The following is a 19133-nucleotide window of genomic DNA, read 5'->3' as shown; positions in this document are numbered from 1 at the left end:
ATGCGAGTTTCCTTTCAACATGTTCAACATGAATTATTGTCAGCTATATACAAGATGACTTTAGTGCATTAAATGCGGGAGCGTTTAATATGGACTCTAAATCAGACGTCTGCCAGGGCTGTAGCTATGAGATATGAGTTTGCTGTGCTCTGCTGGACAAGGTGGCCTTGAGTTTGAGCCAAGAAGTGAAGCTCAGAAATCCTCATAATAACACCCACACATACCTTTACCTTACTGATAAGCATTTAATTTAAAAGCCCATTCACACCTGGAACAATATTTTTTTAAAGAGTCTGTATTAGCATACACAACAATAAACAATATTCATCTGTTTATTCAGTGCACTGCAGTTTGGTTGTCTGTCATTTTAAATAATTCCACTCAGCTTAAATTATTGGCAGTGAATTGTACACTTGAGGGAAAGACCTTATTAAACTAATTCCAGAAATATTTAGTTTTTTATTTTCATTATCAGTATATTTGTACACTATCGTTTTTTTATTGTCTGAATTATTTTCTTAATATTTTTAAGTACATTTATATCATTGTAGTTATTGTATTTGGTGTGAACAGCCCTTAATTTACCATTATGGAAGGGAGTCTCTGTGCATTTGCAGGTGACTACCAAAACTTCCGGGAGACTTTGGATGTCTGTTGAATGACCTCCCGCCCTACTCATAATTCTCTCTTCATACAGCCCTAAGCATATGACATATCCATAAAACACTGTGATATAACTGGGCTCGGATCGGTTTTTTCACACTACAATCGATCCGCTCCAGAGTTTGTTTCAATCGAGTCGAGACCACCTCATTCAAGCGATCCCAGAGCGGTTGTTTTGGCGCGGATCCGAGTACGATTGGTGGTTTCTAGGGTTGGGCATCTACGCTATAATGCCGATCCGATACGCATCTCGATACAAAGAATACAATCCGATATATTAGCGATACATTTGTGACATATTGCGATGCAACACGATACGATTCACACCCATATCACGATACAATGCGATAATTCAGCACTAACTTATTAGATCAAGTTTATGAGATGATGTAAGAAAGGATGCTGTGCCATTGAATGAGTTTGATTATTTATTAACAAAGCAAAACCAAGACTTTTTTTACAAACTGGCTTTTCTCTCAGAGCCAGAGTGTCAGTTTACAGTAGAGGGCCATTTTAGAACATATAGCACATATTATTTAAGGATTTTCAAGATAAACAGAATGTATAAGTGCAATATATATTAAAAATATATTTGAACTCTTTCAACATAAAGGTTTACCATTAAACAACAAGAATTGTGATTTAACCTTTCAACTATGAAAACAAGTTTTACAAAGATATATTGTGCCACTAATTATTCAAAACTTAAGGTCGTGAACTAGCAGTGTTATGTTGCTTTGAAACATCACTATCACTGTAAACAACAGGCTAATAAAAATATAAATAAATAAAAATTAACAGGAGGAGGTGTTTAAAACCTTCGTTCTCCGAGACACTAGGCTGAAAATCTTTGCAGATGAACAATGCAATAGCATTCGTTATTCGTTATCGTAAAATCCATAATGTTGCCATACTTAGATTTAAAACTCAGTGGGAAATAAAATGTTTGTTTTGCTTCTCGCGCTTTCTGAGGGCGCTCCACTAGCTTCATCCGCACACCTGATACACTGAGTTGTAGTGTAAGTGTACACATCCGCAAGTCCGTTGCTAAGGCATACTTTATGTAGGTCGATTAAATAATGCGCCAAAAACAGGTTGACAACACTTGCTAATAAATAAAAAATACATTCTATATTAAAAATATAAGCTGTATCTTGGAAAAACCGATGCATCTCGCAAAAACCAATGCATCTCTATTTGCTTCCAAAATTTCATTCATCCTCTGCTGCTCTACAGATGCACTCGCATCGTGCACGCGCATGACCGCGTATCGATACATATCGGTTAATCTTCCCATCCCTAGTGGTTTCACATATGCCAAACGAACCTCGGCAAACGAGACAGGTTCTGAAACAAAAGTGTAGGTGTGAAAGCACCCAGCTCGAGGTCCTTTGCCGATCCTTCCCCTTCTCCGCTCCCAATGTTTTCCTGTCTGAAATCTCTACTGTCCTATATCATAATAAAGGTAAAAACCCCTAAAACAAAACTATTAAAATAAATAAATAAATAAATAAAATAATCACACTAGCAAAATTTTGGTGAACTTGCTCCAATTTCTAACTTCAGAATTTCTGACAAGATGTATAAATCTTATTATGACCCTATTATGACCGCGTATTAACATGTCTCTGTAGTAACGCTTAAATTCATATCAACAAGACAGGACGTGCGCAAAGCAACAGGGATTGAAAGATCTGTTAAGCTCTCTATGATCATCAATCATCATCAAATGTCAACAAGAATAATTTTACAAGTTTAAAACGTTTTTAAAACAGTGCTTGTTTGTAATGATTACAGCAATTTTACCGTCTTCACTGCCACTGCAGCATGTTAGTACAATTATAAAAGACTCTTCAATCCCGGTAGGTTTATTTTGTATATTAACATAACAAATATCCATACAGCAGAGGATATTAATGCGTATCCTGTCACATTTGCGTGCAAAAACATTGCAAAGTTAAACACACGTGTGTGAACTTTGTAACAACATTGCGTGTGACTCATCACTGCAAAAAGGCTTGAATTAACTCCACAACAAATACATTAAATAACCATTGGGAAAGCTCTAACTGTAGTATATCTAACAAACGTTACGTGAGATCTGCTTTCCTTTATGTCTGTCACTGTGCTGTTTATCTGATGCAGCCGAGGCAGACATTAAGGCACACTCTGAACTGCACGTGAGAACAGTGGGCAGGGAGAACTAGCATTAAAGGGTCAGGCAACAAAACCAACTACATTGTGTTCGCAGTATTTTAATGTTCTTAAAGCTATAATAAATAATCTGATGGGTGTTTTGAGCTGAAACCTTAAAGACACATCCTGGAGACACAAAAGACTTATCTTAAATCTTAAAAAAACAAAGTAAAATAGGTGCCCTTTAAATGATGGATGTTTATTATCTGTAGTTAAATTAAAATGAGGGAGCAAATTATTTTAAAATGGCCAGAATTGACTAAAATCATGGATTACATTTGTGGGAATGAATCATTCTTGACACAAATGCTCCAGACAGCATTTAAGATTTGATTGTACATAATGAAATTACGCTGCACTACAAATACTAATTAGGCTAGGAGCTCGTTTTCTTCTGTTTTTTATTTATGAATAACACTGGGTGCTTCTTAAAATATATAAAAATTATGACAGAGATTTTGTCAGGGGAAAAGATGGAAGATAGAAGTTTTAAAGTACCTCATTATAGCATATTTAATTGGACTGTCCCAAATCTGATATAAAAATACACACAATAATTATAAATCAAAATATGTTGTGTATTGTGTGCAGAAATACAAAGAGTAATTTCCTTACTTCACAGCTATCGTCGTTTAAAGCATTGCAAGAAGGCACTGTGAGGGGAAAAACAAAGTTTAGCTGTGAGCATTTACAAAATAACAAAATGCTTGAAAGAAGTACGTCATGTCTGCTCTATTTAAATTAATTAAACTGAAGATATGCAATCCAATTTATAATTAACAAAATTATTGATACAATTTCATGTTATAGGTGTGTGTTTACAGTCATCAACAGAGATGCTCTCGTTTGGCTAACACGCCAGCGTTGTTTTAGTTATATCGAGAATGTGTATGTCGCCGACTCACCAAAGGAGAGTAGGGAGCAGCAGAAATATATGACATTGTGTCCAGCAGTGTATCTAGACATGTCTTTGTGGGGCTCAGTCTGTCAGTATCACGCCCGTTGCAGAAACATGGAGCACAAATGAATTCGTCAGATTCCAGAAATAAATCTGATACGGCGCGCAACCTGGTGGTCAATGGTAGTATATCACCATTACGTCAGCTTTATCAGTATGCTCCTGCACAACCGGACAGGCTTAAACGCGTTTCTAGGACCCTATTTATAGCTCTGTTGTTTCTGTTCCATCTTGAAGTGGGTGAAAGATATACATAATATATTTGAAGTTAAAGCTTACCTTCCTCATTCATATTAACGGTGTGTTTTGACATTCTGTTTATCTAACCAACCTTTTGTCTCGCTACACTCTCAAAACTCTGGGCTTCTGGTAGTACCCAGAATAGCAAAGTCCACTAAAGGAGGTTGGCCCTTCTCTTTTATGGCCCCTAAACTCTGGAATACCCTTCCTTATAATGTCAGAGGTTCAGAAACACTCTCTCGATTCAAAACTAGATTAAAGACCTATCTTTTTTAGCAAAGCATGCACACAGTGCACCACATAAGAGCATGATGCATGAGTGTGCTCAATGTATGCGAGTGGGCTTGACAAACCACCTGTAGGACACAGTCCTCCAGACATGCACCAGAAATTTTGTTAGAAACACTCCTGCTTTACATGTTTGTTTATTACTGCTATTTTCATATATTTCATTTCATTAATCTTTTTGCACTGATATTTCAATTTAATAGAACTATGTAAAGCTGCTTTGAGAGAATCTATTGTAAAAGCACTATAAAAATAAAGATGAATTGAACTGAACATTCAAAGTTCGCCACATTTCCTGCTGTGAGGGTTAAACTCAGGGGTTTTGCTCACGTTTATGCCATTGATCGTTTGAACCGAGTAAACATTTATTCAATTAAGTCAGACAATGAGATGTCCAGGAGCTTGCAATTTATTGACATTTCATTGTAACGCCTCATGCATTATGCATCCAAAACAGAGGTCTTGTGGCATACAAAAGACTAACACAATAATTGGAAAACATTATGTGCCCCTTTGAGCAAGTAAAATGATGTTGGAGAACAAATAACAGACATTTGGCGTTTTTAAAAAATCAAACAGTTTTGAATAACACAAATTATTTCATGTTATGTCTAAAAAATAATGCTCGTATGTGTATTTGGTGAAATGGCCCCCAATATATTTTTGACTGTCTCGCCTGTAGTTTGCTATTAAGAAATAATTGAGTCTAACATTTCTTTTTATTAACAAAAAAGCATTTGCATTAAACACCTACTTTGTGTTAAATGTAATTTCATTGACTTAAAAAATAATTAAATGTTGTGTGTGTCTGTTACGCCATTACCGAAATGAATAACAATCTATGACTTGCTAAAACTGATTGCACTTTCTCTGGCGGGAAATTCAGGAAGGCACTGAGGCATGTCATTGTATAAGCACAATTTCTCGCCACACAATATTTTAATTTGGAACAACTGTAATATTCTACATAATGGGAAATATTTATTCTTTAAAAACTGGTTCAATAATGGGGTGATATTAGTGAACCAGTTATTTGACAGTCATAGTAATTTACTTACTCTGATTTTACTTTAAAACATACTCTGCCCATATCTAGAAAATCTTATTGCAACAAAATTTTTGATGATATTAAATGGTCGTATGTTTGGTCATTTCCCCATAATTTTTAAACACATAAAATTAAAGAAATGTCTAATTTAGATTTTATCCAGTTAAACAATTTTTACAGAAATTTAAAAATGACATTGGCATCTCTTGCTCTTTCTGTGAGACTTCTTCTGAGTCTGTTGCTCACTTGTTTTGGGAATGTGCCTTTGTTAAATCTTTCTGGTCTGATGTGAATTCTCTAATCGTCCAAAAAGTTTATGGTGATTTTTCTTTAAGCTACATATTGTTTTGGGGTTTTAAATTAAAGAAAAACAATTCCTTAACTCAACTTTTTGTATAAACATAATTGTATTTATTGGAATATTTTTATACATAAATGTAAATATACTCAATGTAAAACAAATTTGGTGTTTTTTATTCAAGAATTGGATCTGTACTTAAAAACCATTATAGACTCTCATAACAAGAAAGCAGTTAAAACTTATAAAACGTACTGCATTTAATATTCTGCATTAATTTATTTTTCATTTAATTTCAATTTATGTTTTATTTGTTATTATTTTTTATTGTTTCTTCTTTTTCTTCCTCAATTATCTTTCTTTTGCTTTACCATTATTATATGTCTTTAAAATTGTCACGTCTCTTGTTGCAAAAAAGTTATATCTGTATTGATTGTATACTTCCATCTGTTTGTATTTCTATCTGTCATAATTGCCTGTTGTTATTGCAATAAAAAGTAAAACGGCATGCCTTGAGCTTTACTCACTAACGTATAAAAATATTTAGGATACAACAAAATTAAATTAATTATTTGTCAACTCTGTTAATGAGATATTTCAGTGAAATACTTTACTTAAAACACAATAATGATACAGATATAAAATAAAATAAATAAAATTCAGTTTTATGTCATGTGGTGTCTGGTTTGAGGTTAGCACATTGAGCTAAACCACAAAATAGTAGAAAATCTGTTACTGTCAAGTCCTATGGTGACTAAAAGTAGGCTAAATTAAACATTTGTATTCTGTGCAGGGGTGGACTTAACCAATTAGCGAGGTAAAGAAGTATAAACTAAACCTATAAACTATATATCACATTATTTTCTACCATATTTTGTATGGTGAGCGCTAAACATACAATTTAAAAGAAGTTATTACTTATTGTACAATCAAATATAATATTATTATAATGTAATAATATAACTTAATAAAATATCCATCATGGAGCAGTCCAGCAGTCAAATTTATTGAAAATAAAATCATATTTATTATTTTTAGTTGTAAATTCATTTTTAGAAAACTATTCATTTCAAATGTAGAGATTGCATTAATTTAAAGAAAGATTGAGTGATATAAAAAAGCAATATAAATAAAAATTAAATAAAAGTAGAAAGGGTGCATTTTAGGACTTGGACCCCAAGATTGGAATTACTTAGAGCCCCAAAATCACTAAATCCACCCCTGATTCTGCGCAATTCTAGTTCAAGGAATGGGAAATACCTGAAACGCACACAAAATTCCAGAATGAGTCATACAGTATACGTAAAATGAAATTGCCAATAGAGGGCGCAGTATACCTACTTTACCCTCATTTTTCTCTGTACATCGCCCGTCTCACGACCGCATGGTAATGTAAACAAGCCGCCGGCTAGCCGTAGTGTGATGACGCAAGAGTCTTATTAAAAAACAGTCCGACCTTCCATTGTTGTGAAGGTCTATTAATCATTTCAGGATAGTCATTGATGATAGATCATACACTGATGACTGAATGAAAACCCCGGTATTTCACACACACACACACACACACACACACACACACACACACACACACACACACACACACACACACACACACACACACACACACAAACTCGATGTGTCAGATACATTTATAACTCATAGAATTCATAATTTATTAAATTTAAATGAAATAATTAGCTAACATAGGTGGCATTACGATATTTGTTTGGATTATATTTACATTGTCTTCAGATACACTTGATATTTGCTCCTCTTTCAATGCATGGGATTATTGGCAATACAGAAAACAATGTATATAAGAAAGTATTCAGATTTATGGACTATGTCAACAAATTAAATTACATATTGTGATACATTTGAAGAACTTATGACAGCCTGCATTTGAAATAGGCAACAAATATAGATAATACTTATGAGAAAACATAACATTAACGGGAAAACGAAAAGGAACAGCGTGAATGCATGCATACTAAAAATATGTGTTTTATAACAATATAACTGCATTTATACATAATTTGGCCGAATAAATTCGCAAATAATTAAATAGATAGATTTAAAAAATAAAATCAATGCTCTACTACAACATATGCATGAAATCAGTGAATTAACGTGTTTGTTTGCATTCGCATGTCGGTCTCATTTGAATGAATAATCAATAGTCAATTTAGTCGTGACCAATAGGTCAGCCAACGCGGTCTACGTAAACCATCACCGGGGAAAGCGGATAGATATCAGGAATCACGGTGAATCTGACCCCTCAGCAACATGCTCTTTGTTGTCTAGGTAAGCATGGGTAATAGGCGTGGTCACTTTTACAACTCGCTTATGGGCGGAGCTTCTACAACCGGCGCGGCTTCTGATTGGATTAGATTTTAACCCGGTGACTGAGAAGGGATTTTCTAGCAAATAAGAAACGCCCCCCACCCCGTGCCGGGAAATAACTTAAAACAACAAATGTGCACGACTTGCCTGTCAGACACTCACTTATTTCGATACAGAGAGGTTGCTACTGGTGGCTTGATCCTAAAAACAAACTGTCGCGTATCTTTAATAAGACGTTTTGATTATTGAATTCAGATTAGGTCAGAGTGGATTTATTAATTATCCTATGACGAATGCAATAGTTACGTAAAACTATTACAATCTTAGAGTTCTGCATTGACTGCCAGCTGACTGAGGCGAACAGGTGGCACTAAGCGTTTAGTATTAGGGCCAGGGATTCAGATGTCCATTTCTCACAGAGATCTTCTTCTTAGTAAGCAGTAACAGCAGATTTATAGCACAACAGGTTTGGCTCAACAGGCGCGAGGATGATAGACGCTGAAACGGACACGGGGATCGACGGCGGGAGGATGATTACTGAAGATAAAGAAGTCTTGAAACGTGGTGATGTGCTCAAACTTCTTCCACCTGACGCTGACAAAAACTTTTACTTCAAAAAGAAAGTTTCCGACTATCTGATCGGGAGGAAGCTGGGAGAAGGGTCTTTCGCCATAGTGCGAGAGGGGCTTCATGTCATCACCGGCGAGAAGGTGAGAAAATGCCACACTGTTAGAAACATTAACCGCTCTCGCATGTGCACATTACATTTGTCATATTATGTGATAGTTCACCCTAAAATGAAAATTTTGTCATTATTTACTCGTTGTAAACCCGTTTGAAAGAAGATATTTTGAATGGAAACCTGTAACCATTGACAAATTTCAAATGGGAGTCAATTGGTTTTCAGCTTTCTTCAAAATATCTTTGGTGTTCAACAGAAGAAAGGAACTCATAAAGGCTTTGAACCACTTGAGGCTTAGTAAATTGTATTTTTGTTTAATTTTTGGTTGAACTATCTCTTTAATAGTGTTTCCTGGTTATATTTAGTGTATTTAATTGTGTGTCATTCTCTAAGCACGTTTAAAATAAAAGTAGAACATTATATTCAATGTAAACTAGATAAAATCGGATAGTTCACCCTAAGATGACAATTTTGTCATTATTTACTTTCTTGTTCTAAACCCATTTGGCTTTTTTTCTTCTGTTGAACACGAAAGAATATATTTTGAAGAAAGATGGAAACCTGTAACCATTGACTTCCATAGTATTTGCTTTTTTACAAATGTAAGTCAATGAGTTTTCAGCTTTCTTCAAAATATCTTTGGTGTTCAACAGAAGAAAGAAACTCATAAAGGCTTGGAACCACTTGAGGCTTAGTAAATGTTATTTTTGTTTAATTTTTGGTTGAACTATCCCTTTAATAGTGTTTCTGGTTATATCTAGTTGATTTGTTGTGTGTCATTCTCTAAACACATTAAAAAACAGAATTAAAACATTATATTTAATGTAAACTAGACAAAAGAAAGACCTGCTGTTTTTTATAACGCCTATATCATGGTCTGAATATGAAAACTGTATTGAAAGGATATATTTACCTACATACATCTCAGTAGTAAGATGCACTTAATCTAAACACACATGTATATAGTGTACATTGTATACATGTACTGTGACAATAAAAGGCATTACATTCTTTTCTATTGATTCATGCATGACATGACTTTTAATGTTATTTACTACAGTCCATTAACTAATATGTCTGATTATATATTCTCAAGCAAATTAAATATGAAAACAGTACTTGTCCAACTCTAAATACTAATCATTTGAAAACAGTCTAATGCTAACAATGTCTATAGTATTCAATGGTCCACAACTTCAATGCTCTGCTTTATTTGTTTAGCTTTTTGGGGTGTTTGTTTTACAATACACATTTAATGTTAATATGTAGATAGATGCTTCATTTACTTAAAAACTACACAGATGTCAGTTTGCATCAGTGGTTTTTGGGCGAAGAATGCCAGAAAACTCATGCCCTGATCATCAGGTTGCATTGAGATGTTTTTCACTGGTCTCATGTTCCTCATCACGAAGATTACATTAAGTGACAGAGGCAATCCTGTTTGCATTCAGGTGTCTGTGTTAACCTTAGATTACTCCAGCCTTTTAGAATGAACGGAGAGACATGCTTTACAAATGAGGTCTGGTTTCTGAAAATGTACAGCAATGAATTATTGCATCTATAGACTAGGGTGTGATTTTCCTCATAACTAGCTGCTGTCTTCCTTTGTATAGTTTTACTGGGTGCAGCTCTGTTTGCAGATTTAAAAAAAAAAATAGTTTGCTCTTCCAATAGCATGAACTGAAATACCTTCTTAGCATATCAGGGATTTGTTCAGCCCTCTTGCCCACTTTCACTGTTGCTGTGGAAAGGAGAAGAGGTCTGTCCCGAATGATGATGCAAACGCTAGCAATCACAAAGAGAAGCCAGGCTGCCTCGTGCTTCTCTCGCCTCGCTCTCGTTCTCTGACATCACCTAGAAAAACAGACAGGGTGGGGCGGGGCTGGCGGACGGTGGGCGACAGCACATGCTTTCCTCATGTATGTTGTGAGCATAACTAACCCACTTTCGCCCCTCGCCGCCTTTGTCTGCCAGAGAGAAAAACAACATGTTAGTCTGAAGCTCTGGGGGTCCCCCCCATCACCCCCCTTTATCCATCGACCACCAATAAGCCTCTTCAACAACGCTGGCAGTTGAGATCCAGTAATATTGCGTTAGCAATTTAGGGGATTGTTTGGGAAGGGGGCTCAGCCCCGTTTTTCACAATACCTCATTTTACTTGGACCTTCGTTGAAGTAATTGATCCAATTATATGCTCAATTGGCCATGTATGACAGTGACAGTTTTGCTAAACACTCTGTTTTTTTTGTGCCTCATGATCAATGGTGTCACAGCAGGTCACCCCTTGAACATGCTTGGGTTTTCTAAAAGGGTGGCTATTGTTAAAGCAGACATATGGACTTTAAACCTAGGACAAAGAAATCTTGTTTGATAGAGAACAAAGACCCTCCCCTCTCATCGAAATTGAAAGAGTAAATGAAATGAGATCATTCATTTAGTTTTAGATATATATGGCATATTACCTTGAATGTCCCTGAACGTTTTTTTATTTATTTTAGGGCGTAGAGTTCAGTTCGACCCAACGTTTATTCAGCATTAGTGGTTTACGACATGTTGGTGACAAATGGGTGGCATTAACAAGCCATTTGGAGATTGTTCCTTCAACTGGAGGCATTTGGAGGGCTGCACAGCGGTCATTTGTCCTTATCCGTCCCCCATTGAATCCTCAATAGCATCTCAGGGTCAAACATTCAATCCTAGAGACGTGAGGAGAAAGGCAAATGTGAAATAAGTGTTCTGTCTGACTTTGTCTGGCTCGCCTCACCTGTTCCCGGCTGCTCGATTTATTAGGAAAGCATTAAGCACTCCTGTTGACAAAAACGTCCTTTTTATATCCTCCTCACAGGTGGCGGTGAAAATAATTGACAAGAAGAAGGCTAAAAAGGATTCATACGTCTTAAAGAACCTGCGGCGTGAAGGAAATATTCAGCAGATGATCCGGCACCCGCACATCGCCCAACTGCTGGACATAATGGAGACGGAAAACAGGTTCTACCTCGTCATGGAGCTCTGTCCTGGAGGAAACCTCATGAACTACATTTACGAGAACAAAAGATTGGAAGAAAGAGAAGCCAACAAATATGTCCGCCAGCTAGTGATGGCCGTAGAACACCTGCACAGAGCAGGAGTTGTTCACAGGTGAGTTTTAAAAGTCAGTCGCAATCTCAAACATTAAATCTGAACACTAAGAAACAATGTGTAGATACTTCATAGTGTATTTACGATACAACTTTCCATTTTAAAGTACAATATCTTTGAGTACGATGAAAATTGTATGATGGAATGCAATCTTTGTTTATTTTAACAGAGACTTGAAGATTGAAAATCTCCTTCTTGATGACCATGACAACCTAAAGCTGATCGGTAGGTTTTTATATTATGATATGTTTTATGTTAAATGCTCCCAACAGCCCTAAAGACCTAAAGAGAAGTGACATGGAAATGTTCATCTTTAGAATGCAGTGTAGACCGATTGAGTAATCAGGATCTCATTAAAACCAAACGGCCTCTCACCTTACTGCGAGAGGCCTGGCAAATAGGCATAGCTTTTATTTAGCAGATGTGTGTGACAGACAGGGTTAGTGTTGGGCAGCAATAAACCCTTTACATCCCCCTTCCCTCCTTCCATGAGCCAGTACACACAACCGTTATCTTACGCACAATTCTTTCTGTTTACAGATTTTGGCCTAAGTAACTCGGCGGGAATTCTGGGATACTCGGATCCCTTCAGCACACAGTGTGGCAGTCCAGCATATGCCGCCCCAGAGCTTCTCTCAAGAAAGAAATACGGCCCCAAAGTTGATGTTTGGTCGATGTGAGTTTTAAAAACACACCGTGTTTGAAGTTTGTGTTGGGTGTGTATCTCTGAATTTGACTCTATGTATGCGTTCTATTACAGAGGGGTGAACATGTACGCTATGCTGACTGGTACGCTGCCATTTACAGTGGAGCCATTTAGCCTGAACGCTTTGTATAAGAAGATGATAAACAAGGAAATGAACCCCCTTCCTTCGAATATCAGCTCAGGTATTGGCAAAACTCAATCTCTTGATATTTTCTAGATCTTGAAGGTCGCATTCAAACAGGAATGAGCAACTATTAACATGCTGAAAATAAGCTCATGTTCTGCTACCAATTACACCTTAATAGGCATCATGCTCCAAAAGTTGAACATGAATGCAGTCTTTGTGTCAGTCTCCTGGTTTAGCAATGCTTTTGAATGCTAAAATAAAACAATAGGAAGGGTCTTTGGCCAACTGGTGTTTTAAATCTCATCTGAGGACCTCTTAAGATCCAGGTTTCCGAGCTAAATGCCAGCAATGCAAAACAAGCCCACATGCCAACAGAGTCAAACTCTCAAAACATTAAGTGCGAAATCATCAGGTCATAAACACTGTTTACCGCAAATATGCCAGACAAATGGCTGCTGATTATTTCAACAGGAAAATCCGGTTTTAGTCAGAAGAAGAAATGATAGGATGCGCTTTGCTTTGATTTCACAACTCCATGTCAGCTTTCCATTGAAGGGACTTTCCATAGTATGTAATTTAGCAATCATCTTACCATTGTATTTCACCTATGGTGCAAGCAGAATCCCAGATAAAATTCTCTTACTGAGAAGTTAGTCAGCTAATCACATTCGGTGGACTTTTCCATTTGCGTACATTTACCTGAACATTCTCAATAACAGGTGATTCATTCACAACTAAATCTGTGATGGGATATGATACAACAAGATGATGCGGTACAAATAAGATTAGCCTCATTATATAACAGATATTGAGCATCCCAAGTACGTAAGACTCTGCCCTCGTTCATTGACTTATGCGAGATAAAAGGCTGAATCATGAACATGATGCATCTGCCCTAATTAATCAGATAAACCTGACTGACCAAGAACGTACTATTTCCTCTCTATGTTCACAGATGCTAAACATTTGCTGGAAGTGCTTCTAGAGCCTAAACCTGATTTGAGACCCAACATCCATCAAGTGTTATCTCACCCGTGGCTTCAGTTGGGAAACCCTCACACTGGAGCTCCTTTATTTAATAGGTAAGTCATCTGATATTCTCACACTTAGATTACTTTTGATGTCCCAGTCAACTAAAAGTGTCTGGATGTAATTCTCAGGATCCACATTAAGGAAATCAACAAGTCTGTTTTGTGCCACATGACTGAGAAAATGGGCTACTCACACAGCGCTGTACTAAATGCATTGCTCACCAACAAAGCTTCCACCACGCTAGCTGTGTACTTCCTCCTCAACAACAAGATGAACAGACTCTCAAAAGAGTGCAAGGTAGGCATGAGGAACCAATGTGATCTTCATAATTATCATTCATACAGTGTTCCTGAGAGTGTAACATTCTCTCTTTTTAGCAGGACAAACAGCGGCAAAACTTGGATAATAGAGAGAATAAGCCTGAGATCATTCAGACCCAGTGTTTGAAATACATTGATACGGTCACGATTCCACCTAAAGAGACACCCGTCTATCTGGCTTCGGGTAAAGACCCCATAAAGAAGAAACAGAAAACTGGTGAGCACCTATAAAATGTAGACATGTGTGAACCAACCTTGTGGTTCAGTTGTTATCCATCACATGATTCATGCGTGACTTAGGCAAACGTGACAATAATTAACTGACAGAATCAGGACAATTCGAATGTATTCAATGGTACAAATAAAACCTTCTTTAATATATCTCTCTGTTGAAGGCACGTTTAATAAGCTCTGTTACCTGAGGCATAATTCCTACCTTTGTGTTTGGCAAATGGTTTGACAGTAAATCAAACTGAGGTGAACATAAAGCCTTCAGGGATGTTCAGGTTGTTATCACACAGAAAGATCATCCAAGTCTGAAGATTAAAGATGACTTCATAAGTCAAGTGTAGAGAAAACCTTGCTGGTTTGCATTTTTAGAACCTGGAAATGTGAAAAGGATTCATTTGCCAAAATAGAAAGATAACCTTGTCTGAATAACACACTTGAGAACCGGGTAACTGTACTGTGGTGATAGTCACTATATTGTGGGATGGCTTTCAGGCAGCCGCTTAATACTATATCTAAGTTGACAGCCCGGGGGTTTTAGACTGTACCAAAATGCTAAGGACCAAGGGGGGGTTGTTCAGGGGTGAGGTGTCTGAATAACACACTTCAGAATCGGGTAACTGTGGTGCTAGTCACTGTACTATGGAGCGAGTTACTATACCAAAGTTGGCACCCGGGTTTGCTAGACTGTACCAAAAAGCAGAGGACCGAGGTGTGGGGGGATGGGTGAATTTATGGGAGTTTTCAGGGAGAAATAACAAAACTGGAGGGTGTCTGATATAACCCGGGAAAAACAGGAGTGTTGGCAGATTTGCTGGGAACACATTTTAGCAACTACTTGTCTAAATAAAGCTAGAACTGCTGTGTATTAAACTCTTCTTCTCTTGATTGCAGGTCTGCTGAAAGCCGTGAAAGGAGGATTTAAAGATGCTTACTCAGGAAATGGCGGTTGTATCACCTCGTCCTCCTTAGAGTACCTGAAGATTCACCGCCTACACCCAACCCCAGAGCCAATCCTTCCTACTCCCGAGACTCAACCACCCGAACAATGCAGCTCCAAAGATCCCCCAAAAGCTGAGAAAATTCCTGCTCGTCCACCTTCCTCCCTCGGCTCTCATTCCTGGACATCCGAGAGCAAGGAACCGAGCAAAGACTCTCCTCCATCACCATGGTACAAGCTGACCAATGGAGCGCTCTCTCCACCAAAACACGTCTCTGCTTTCCAGCCTGAGAGCTCCTACTTGAAAAAGGCTACAATCCCTAGCCCGCCTGTTCTCGTTGTCAGACCTCAGCCCAGGAAAAATGCTCCCAGTTCAGACTCTATGAGCTCCTCAGACTCAAATGGAAGCCCGCTCAGCAGCAGGGGAAGCGAAGAACCACAGAGTCCTCCAATCAGAGGCAATAAGCTCACTCCAAAGGACTTTAAGCAGATTTTGAGGGCAAGGTTTCCTTTGCGGATACAGAACTTCCCATTCAAACCGGAGTCTGGGTTGAGAAGGAAGAGCTTCTTCCCGAGCGATTTTAAAACCCGGAGTTGAGGATTAGAACTTTTATATCATACAAAGTCAGATGTATGCAGTATCATGTTATCTCACAAATAATGCTCACAGTTTGTACATATGTGACCATGGACCACAAAAACAGTCATTTTTAAATTTGAGATCTATACAATTATTGAAAACAGAACCAATAAGCTTTACATTGATGTATGATTTGTTACAATATGACAATATTTGGCTGAGATACAACTATTTGAAAATCTGGAATCAAGTCCTTGGCATTGCACATTACTAATCAATCATTTACAGTAGGAAGTTTACAAAATGTATACATGGAACATGAATTTAAACTAATATCTGGTTTGATTTTTGCACGAAAGAGTCATTTTGACTCGTACGATGTATTTTTGGCTATTGCTAAAAGTATTCCTGTCCAACATGAAACTGGTTTTGTGGTCCAGGATCACATTCACAGGCTTCTAGCACGTAGACAAAGCCCTCAAGGAGTTACATACAGAACATACAGGCTCTGAACACTGTGTAAAGCTAGATCTTTAGGTCACGTTGCCCCAGGACAGCAGACACTGAACGTTGAGTCCACATGCCGAAGCATGTTCAACACGCTTCTAGTGCAATGGCCATGTAGTAGCCAAGCCTTTGACGCACAATTGTTCTGGGAAACAAAGCTGTCACTGCCCACAATAATGTATGTACTTTGCTGTTCACATAATGTACTACAACTTGCTGTTCACATAATGTACTACAACTGAGACTGTTATTGAACGATTGGAGGAGTTGTTTTGATAGCGTGCATTTATTATAGCGTGCTTACTTTATTCAACCTCAAATTGTAATGGCACTCAGGTCAGCAATGCTGATTTCTTTTCCAAAAGCCTCACTTTTACACCTGTAGTGAAAGCGTGAGTGTTTTACGGGAAGACGACGACATTCCTCGTGTTTTTCTCTCTCTAGGGGGATTGCTGGCATTTTGTATAGCCTTAAATATCTTGCATTCGGCCTTTAAGCTGCGATGGAAGATTTTCGGTATTATTTGAACTCTTAATGTTTAAGATTCATCACATCATGTTGGGTGAATTGTGAATCGTGCAATAGTGTGTATATATTTGATGGGTGACCTGTGTTTTCTCTCCATTGTTCGAAAGAGATTCTGTACATAGAACACAAGTGTCTTTCATTCCATATGTTTAATGGTGGTTCATACTGTCTCTTCACGTTAGACTCACAAAGCAGACCTCTTTCACAGTCTTCACATGCACAGAAGACTATGAGCTGTGAACATTTTTCTGATCCTGATTTCACTTTTGCATGCACACTAGGAGTTTAAAAAAAACGTGCTGTCAGTTTTTTGGTGACAAGTCTTTGTACTTTTGTTACGGTGAAGATGAATTTGAAGGTCTTTTTGTACGTTTTGTACTGATTTGCTTTTTTTGCCAAGATCAAGGAGATTTTTAAACTAAAAAAGATTTTAAATATTTATATCGAAAGATTATTATTTGTGGGTGGGATTTTCTATTTTATATCGGCATGTATTACTTTTTTGACACGCAAATAAAATGCACAAACCTAAATACTGATTTTGAGTTTTATTTTTTGTTTGATTGATTCAATTCAGTTCATCGTTATTTCTATAGCACTTTTACAATATAGATTGCATCAAAGCAGCTTAACATAGAAGTTCTAGTAAACTGAAACTGCGTCAGTTTCAGAGTTGAAGCTCAGTTTAGTTCAGTTCAGTGTGGTTTAATTTACACTGCTAAAAGTCCAAACACTGAAGAACAAATCTATCGATGTACAGCTCCACAAGTTCCAAACCAAGCAAGCTAGTGGCAAAGAACAAACTTCACCAGTTCACTGTATGGCCGGGTCACGGGGGCAGCAGTTTAAGAAGAGAACCCCAGACTTCCCTCTCCCCAGACACTTTCTCCAGCTCCTCCGGGGGCTCCAGATGCGTTCCCAGGCTAACTGATAAAAATGGTTCCTCCAGCATGTCCTGGGTCTTCCCTGAGGAATCCTCGTGGTGGGACATGCCTAGAACACTTCCCTAGGTAGGCGTCCAGGAGGTATCCGAAACAGATGCCCGAGCCACCTTAGCCTATCGCGATGTGAAGGAACAGCGGCTCTATTCCAAGCTCCTCCCGGGTGGCAGAGCTCCTCACCCTATCTGTAGGGTGCACCTTGCCACCCTGCGAAGGAAACTCATTTCGGCAGCTTGTATTCGAGTTCACGTCCTTTCGGTCATGACCCAAAGATTCATTTTCCACCGCGGAATGAACCACCAACTATTCCAGGATATGTTTTACGCAGCGGTTCTAGTACATAGAAGCTCTTGTACATTGAGACAGAGTCAGTCCAGTTTTCAGAGTTGAAGTTCAGTTCAGTGTGGTTTAAATTTCACTGCTGAAAGTCCAAACACTGAAGAACAGATCCATCTATGTGCAGCTCCACAAGTCCCAAACCAAGCAAGCCAGTGGCAAAGAACAAACTTCATCAATTGACGAAAGTGAAGGGAAAAAAAAACCTTGAGAAAAACCAGGCTCAGTTAGGGAGGACCATTTCTCCTCTTGACAATCTTCCCGTGCAGATCTGCAGTCTAGACGCTGAAGAACGCTGGACGTCCAGTGCATAAAGAGGCTTTAAATAAAAGCGTTTACGATGATAACTAAACGATTTGTCACAGAAGCAGGTGACTTAGTGTAACACTGTACGCTTTTCCCATGAGAACTATGCAAAGACCATTAAATGAGTGACAGCTGAAAGATAATCCAGTCAGCTGCACCCTCACATCCACAAACAGTCATATTATACACCCTCCCGTGCCCCCGTATAGGAGACACAGAAGGGGGGATGACCCACAGACACAAACACACACACACACACACACACACACAAACACACACTCTAGCCCAGATAAGCCTGTGTGGTTAATCTGATAAAAGCTGAAGGACACAACAGTCTCCTTCAGTATATTAGAGCAAAATTCTTTGTTTACAAAGGATGACACTGATTGAAAATCCTTAGAGGCTCAAGTGGTGAAAAACAAGGAATAATAAAAAATCCATGGCTTACCGAATCATCTAATGTAACAACAACTTGAGCTAAGGACGTATTGGCTGTAAGATAAACACTGCAAAAACTGCTGGGTTCCACACAATCAACTTGTGTTAGAAAAGTGAAATGAAGTTTACTTATTAGGTTTTTACAAATTTAAGTGAATTGAACATAAAACAATTAAGTTGCCCCCCACCCAAAAAAAAATAAAAATTTAAGAATAGTGTTGTTTCAACTCATTATAAATAAGTAGTTTGAACAAACAGCTAACTTTTTTGAGTGTAGAAACGTGGAACTA

General features: G+C 37.8%; 3 protein-coding genes across 15 annotated transcripts in view; 1 reads left to right on the top strand and 2 right to left on the bottom strand.

Annotated features, from left to right (window-relative positions):
• Positions 1 to 19133, bottom strand: part of b3glctb (beta 3-glucosyltransferase b) — a 126866-nt gene that overhangs the window by 90259 nt on the left and 17474 nt on the right. For 4 of the 12 annotated variants that reach the window (XM_073914090.1, XM_073914094.1, XM_073914093.1 and 1 more), the window contains exons 1-2: positions 3765 to 3912; positions 3475 to 3512 (exon numbers count right to left, since the gene is read on the bottom strand). In XM_073914090.1, the coding sequence (XP_073770191.1) occupies positions 3475 to 3512; positions 3765 to 3825 (99 nt within the window). In that variant the 5' untranslated portion in view covers positions 3826 to 3912. 12 annotated transcript variants of the gene reach the window in all.
• hunk (hormonally up-regulated Neu-associated kinase) lies at positions 8184 to 17355 on the top strand. 2 transcript variants are annotated; one of them, XM_005172726.6, is made up of 9 exons: positions 8184 to 8744; positions 11562 to 11854; positions 12024 to 12079; positions 12395 to 12530; positions 12615 to 12742; positions 13643 to 13769; positions 13848 to 14016; positions 14100 to 14256; positions 15162 to 17355. In XM_005172726.6, exons 1-9 carry the CDS (start codon positions 8523 to 8525, stop codon positions 15803 to 15805), a joined length of 1932 nt encoding a protein of 643 aa, XP_005172783.2. In that variant the 5' UTR covers positions 8184 to 8522; the 3' UTR covers positions 15806 to 17355. The 2 variants fall into 2 exon arrangements, with proteins under 2 accessions (XP_005172783.2, XP_021329890.1); XM_021474215.2 differs by having other exon boundaries at positions 14097 to 14256.
• The window catches only part of cfap298 (cilia and flagella associated protein 298), a 49209-nt gene continuing 40481 nt past the window's right edge, over positions 10406 to 19133 (bottom strand). Inside the window, exon 11 of the transcript XR_012385987.1 lies at positions 10406 to 10683. The gene's annotated coding sequence lies outside the window, so the exon portion shown is untranslated. The remainder of the gene's footprint in view (positions 10684 to 19133) is intronic.

This window comes from Danio rerio, chromosome 10 (genome assembly GCF_049306965.1).
Source record: "Danio rerio strain Tuebingen ecotype United States chromosome 10, GRCz12tu, whole genome shotgun sequence".
In the NCBI taxonomy this organism is placed as follows: Eukaryota; Metazoa; Chordata; class Actinopteri; order Cypriniformes; family Danionidae; genus Danio; species Danio rerio.
Note: the sequence above shows the minus strand (reverse complement) of the source record. Positions and strands in the feature narration are given on the sequence as shown.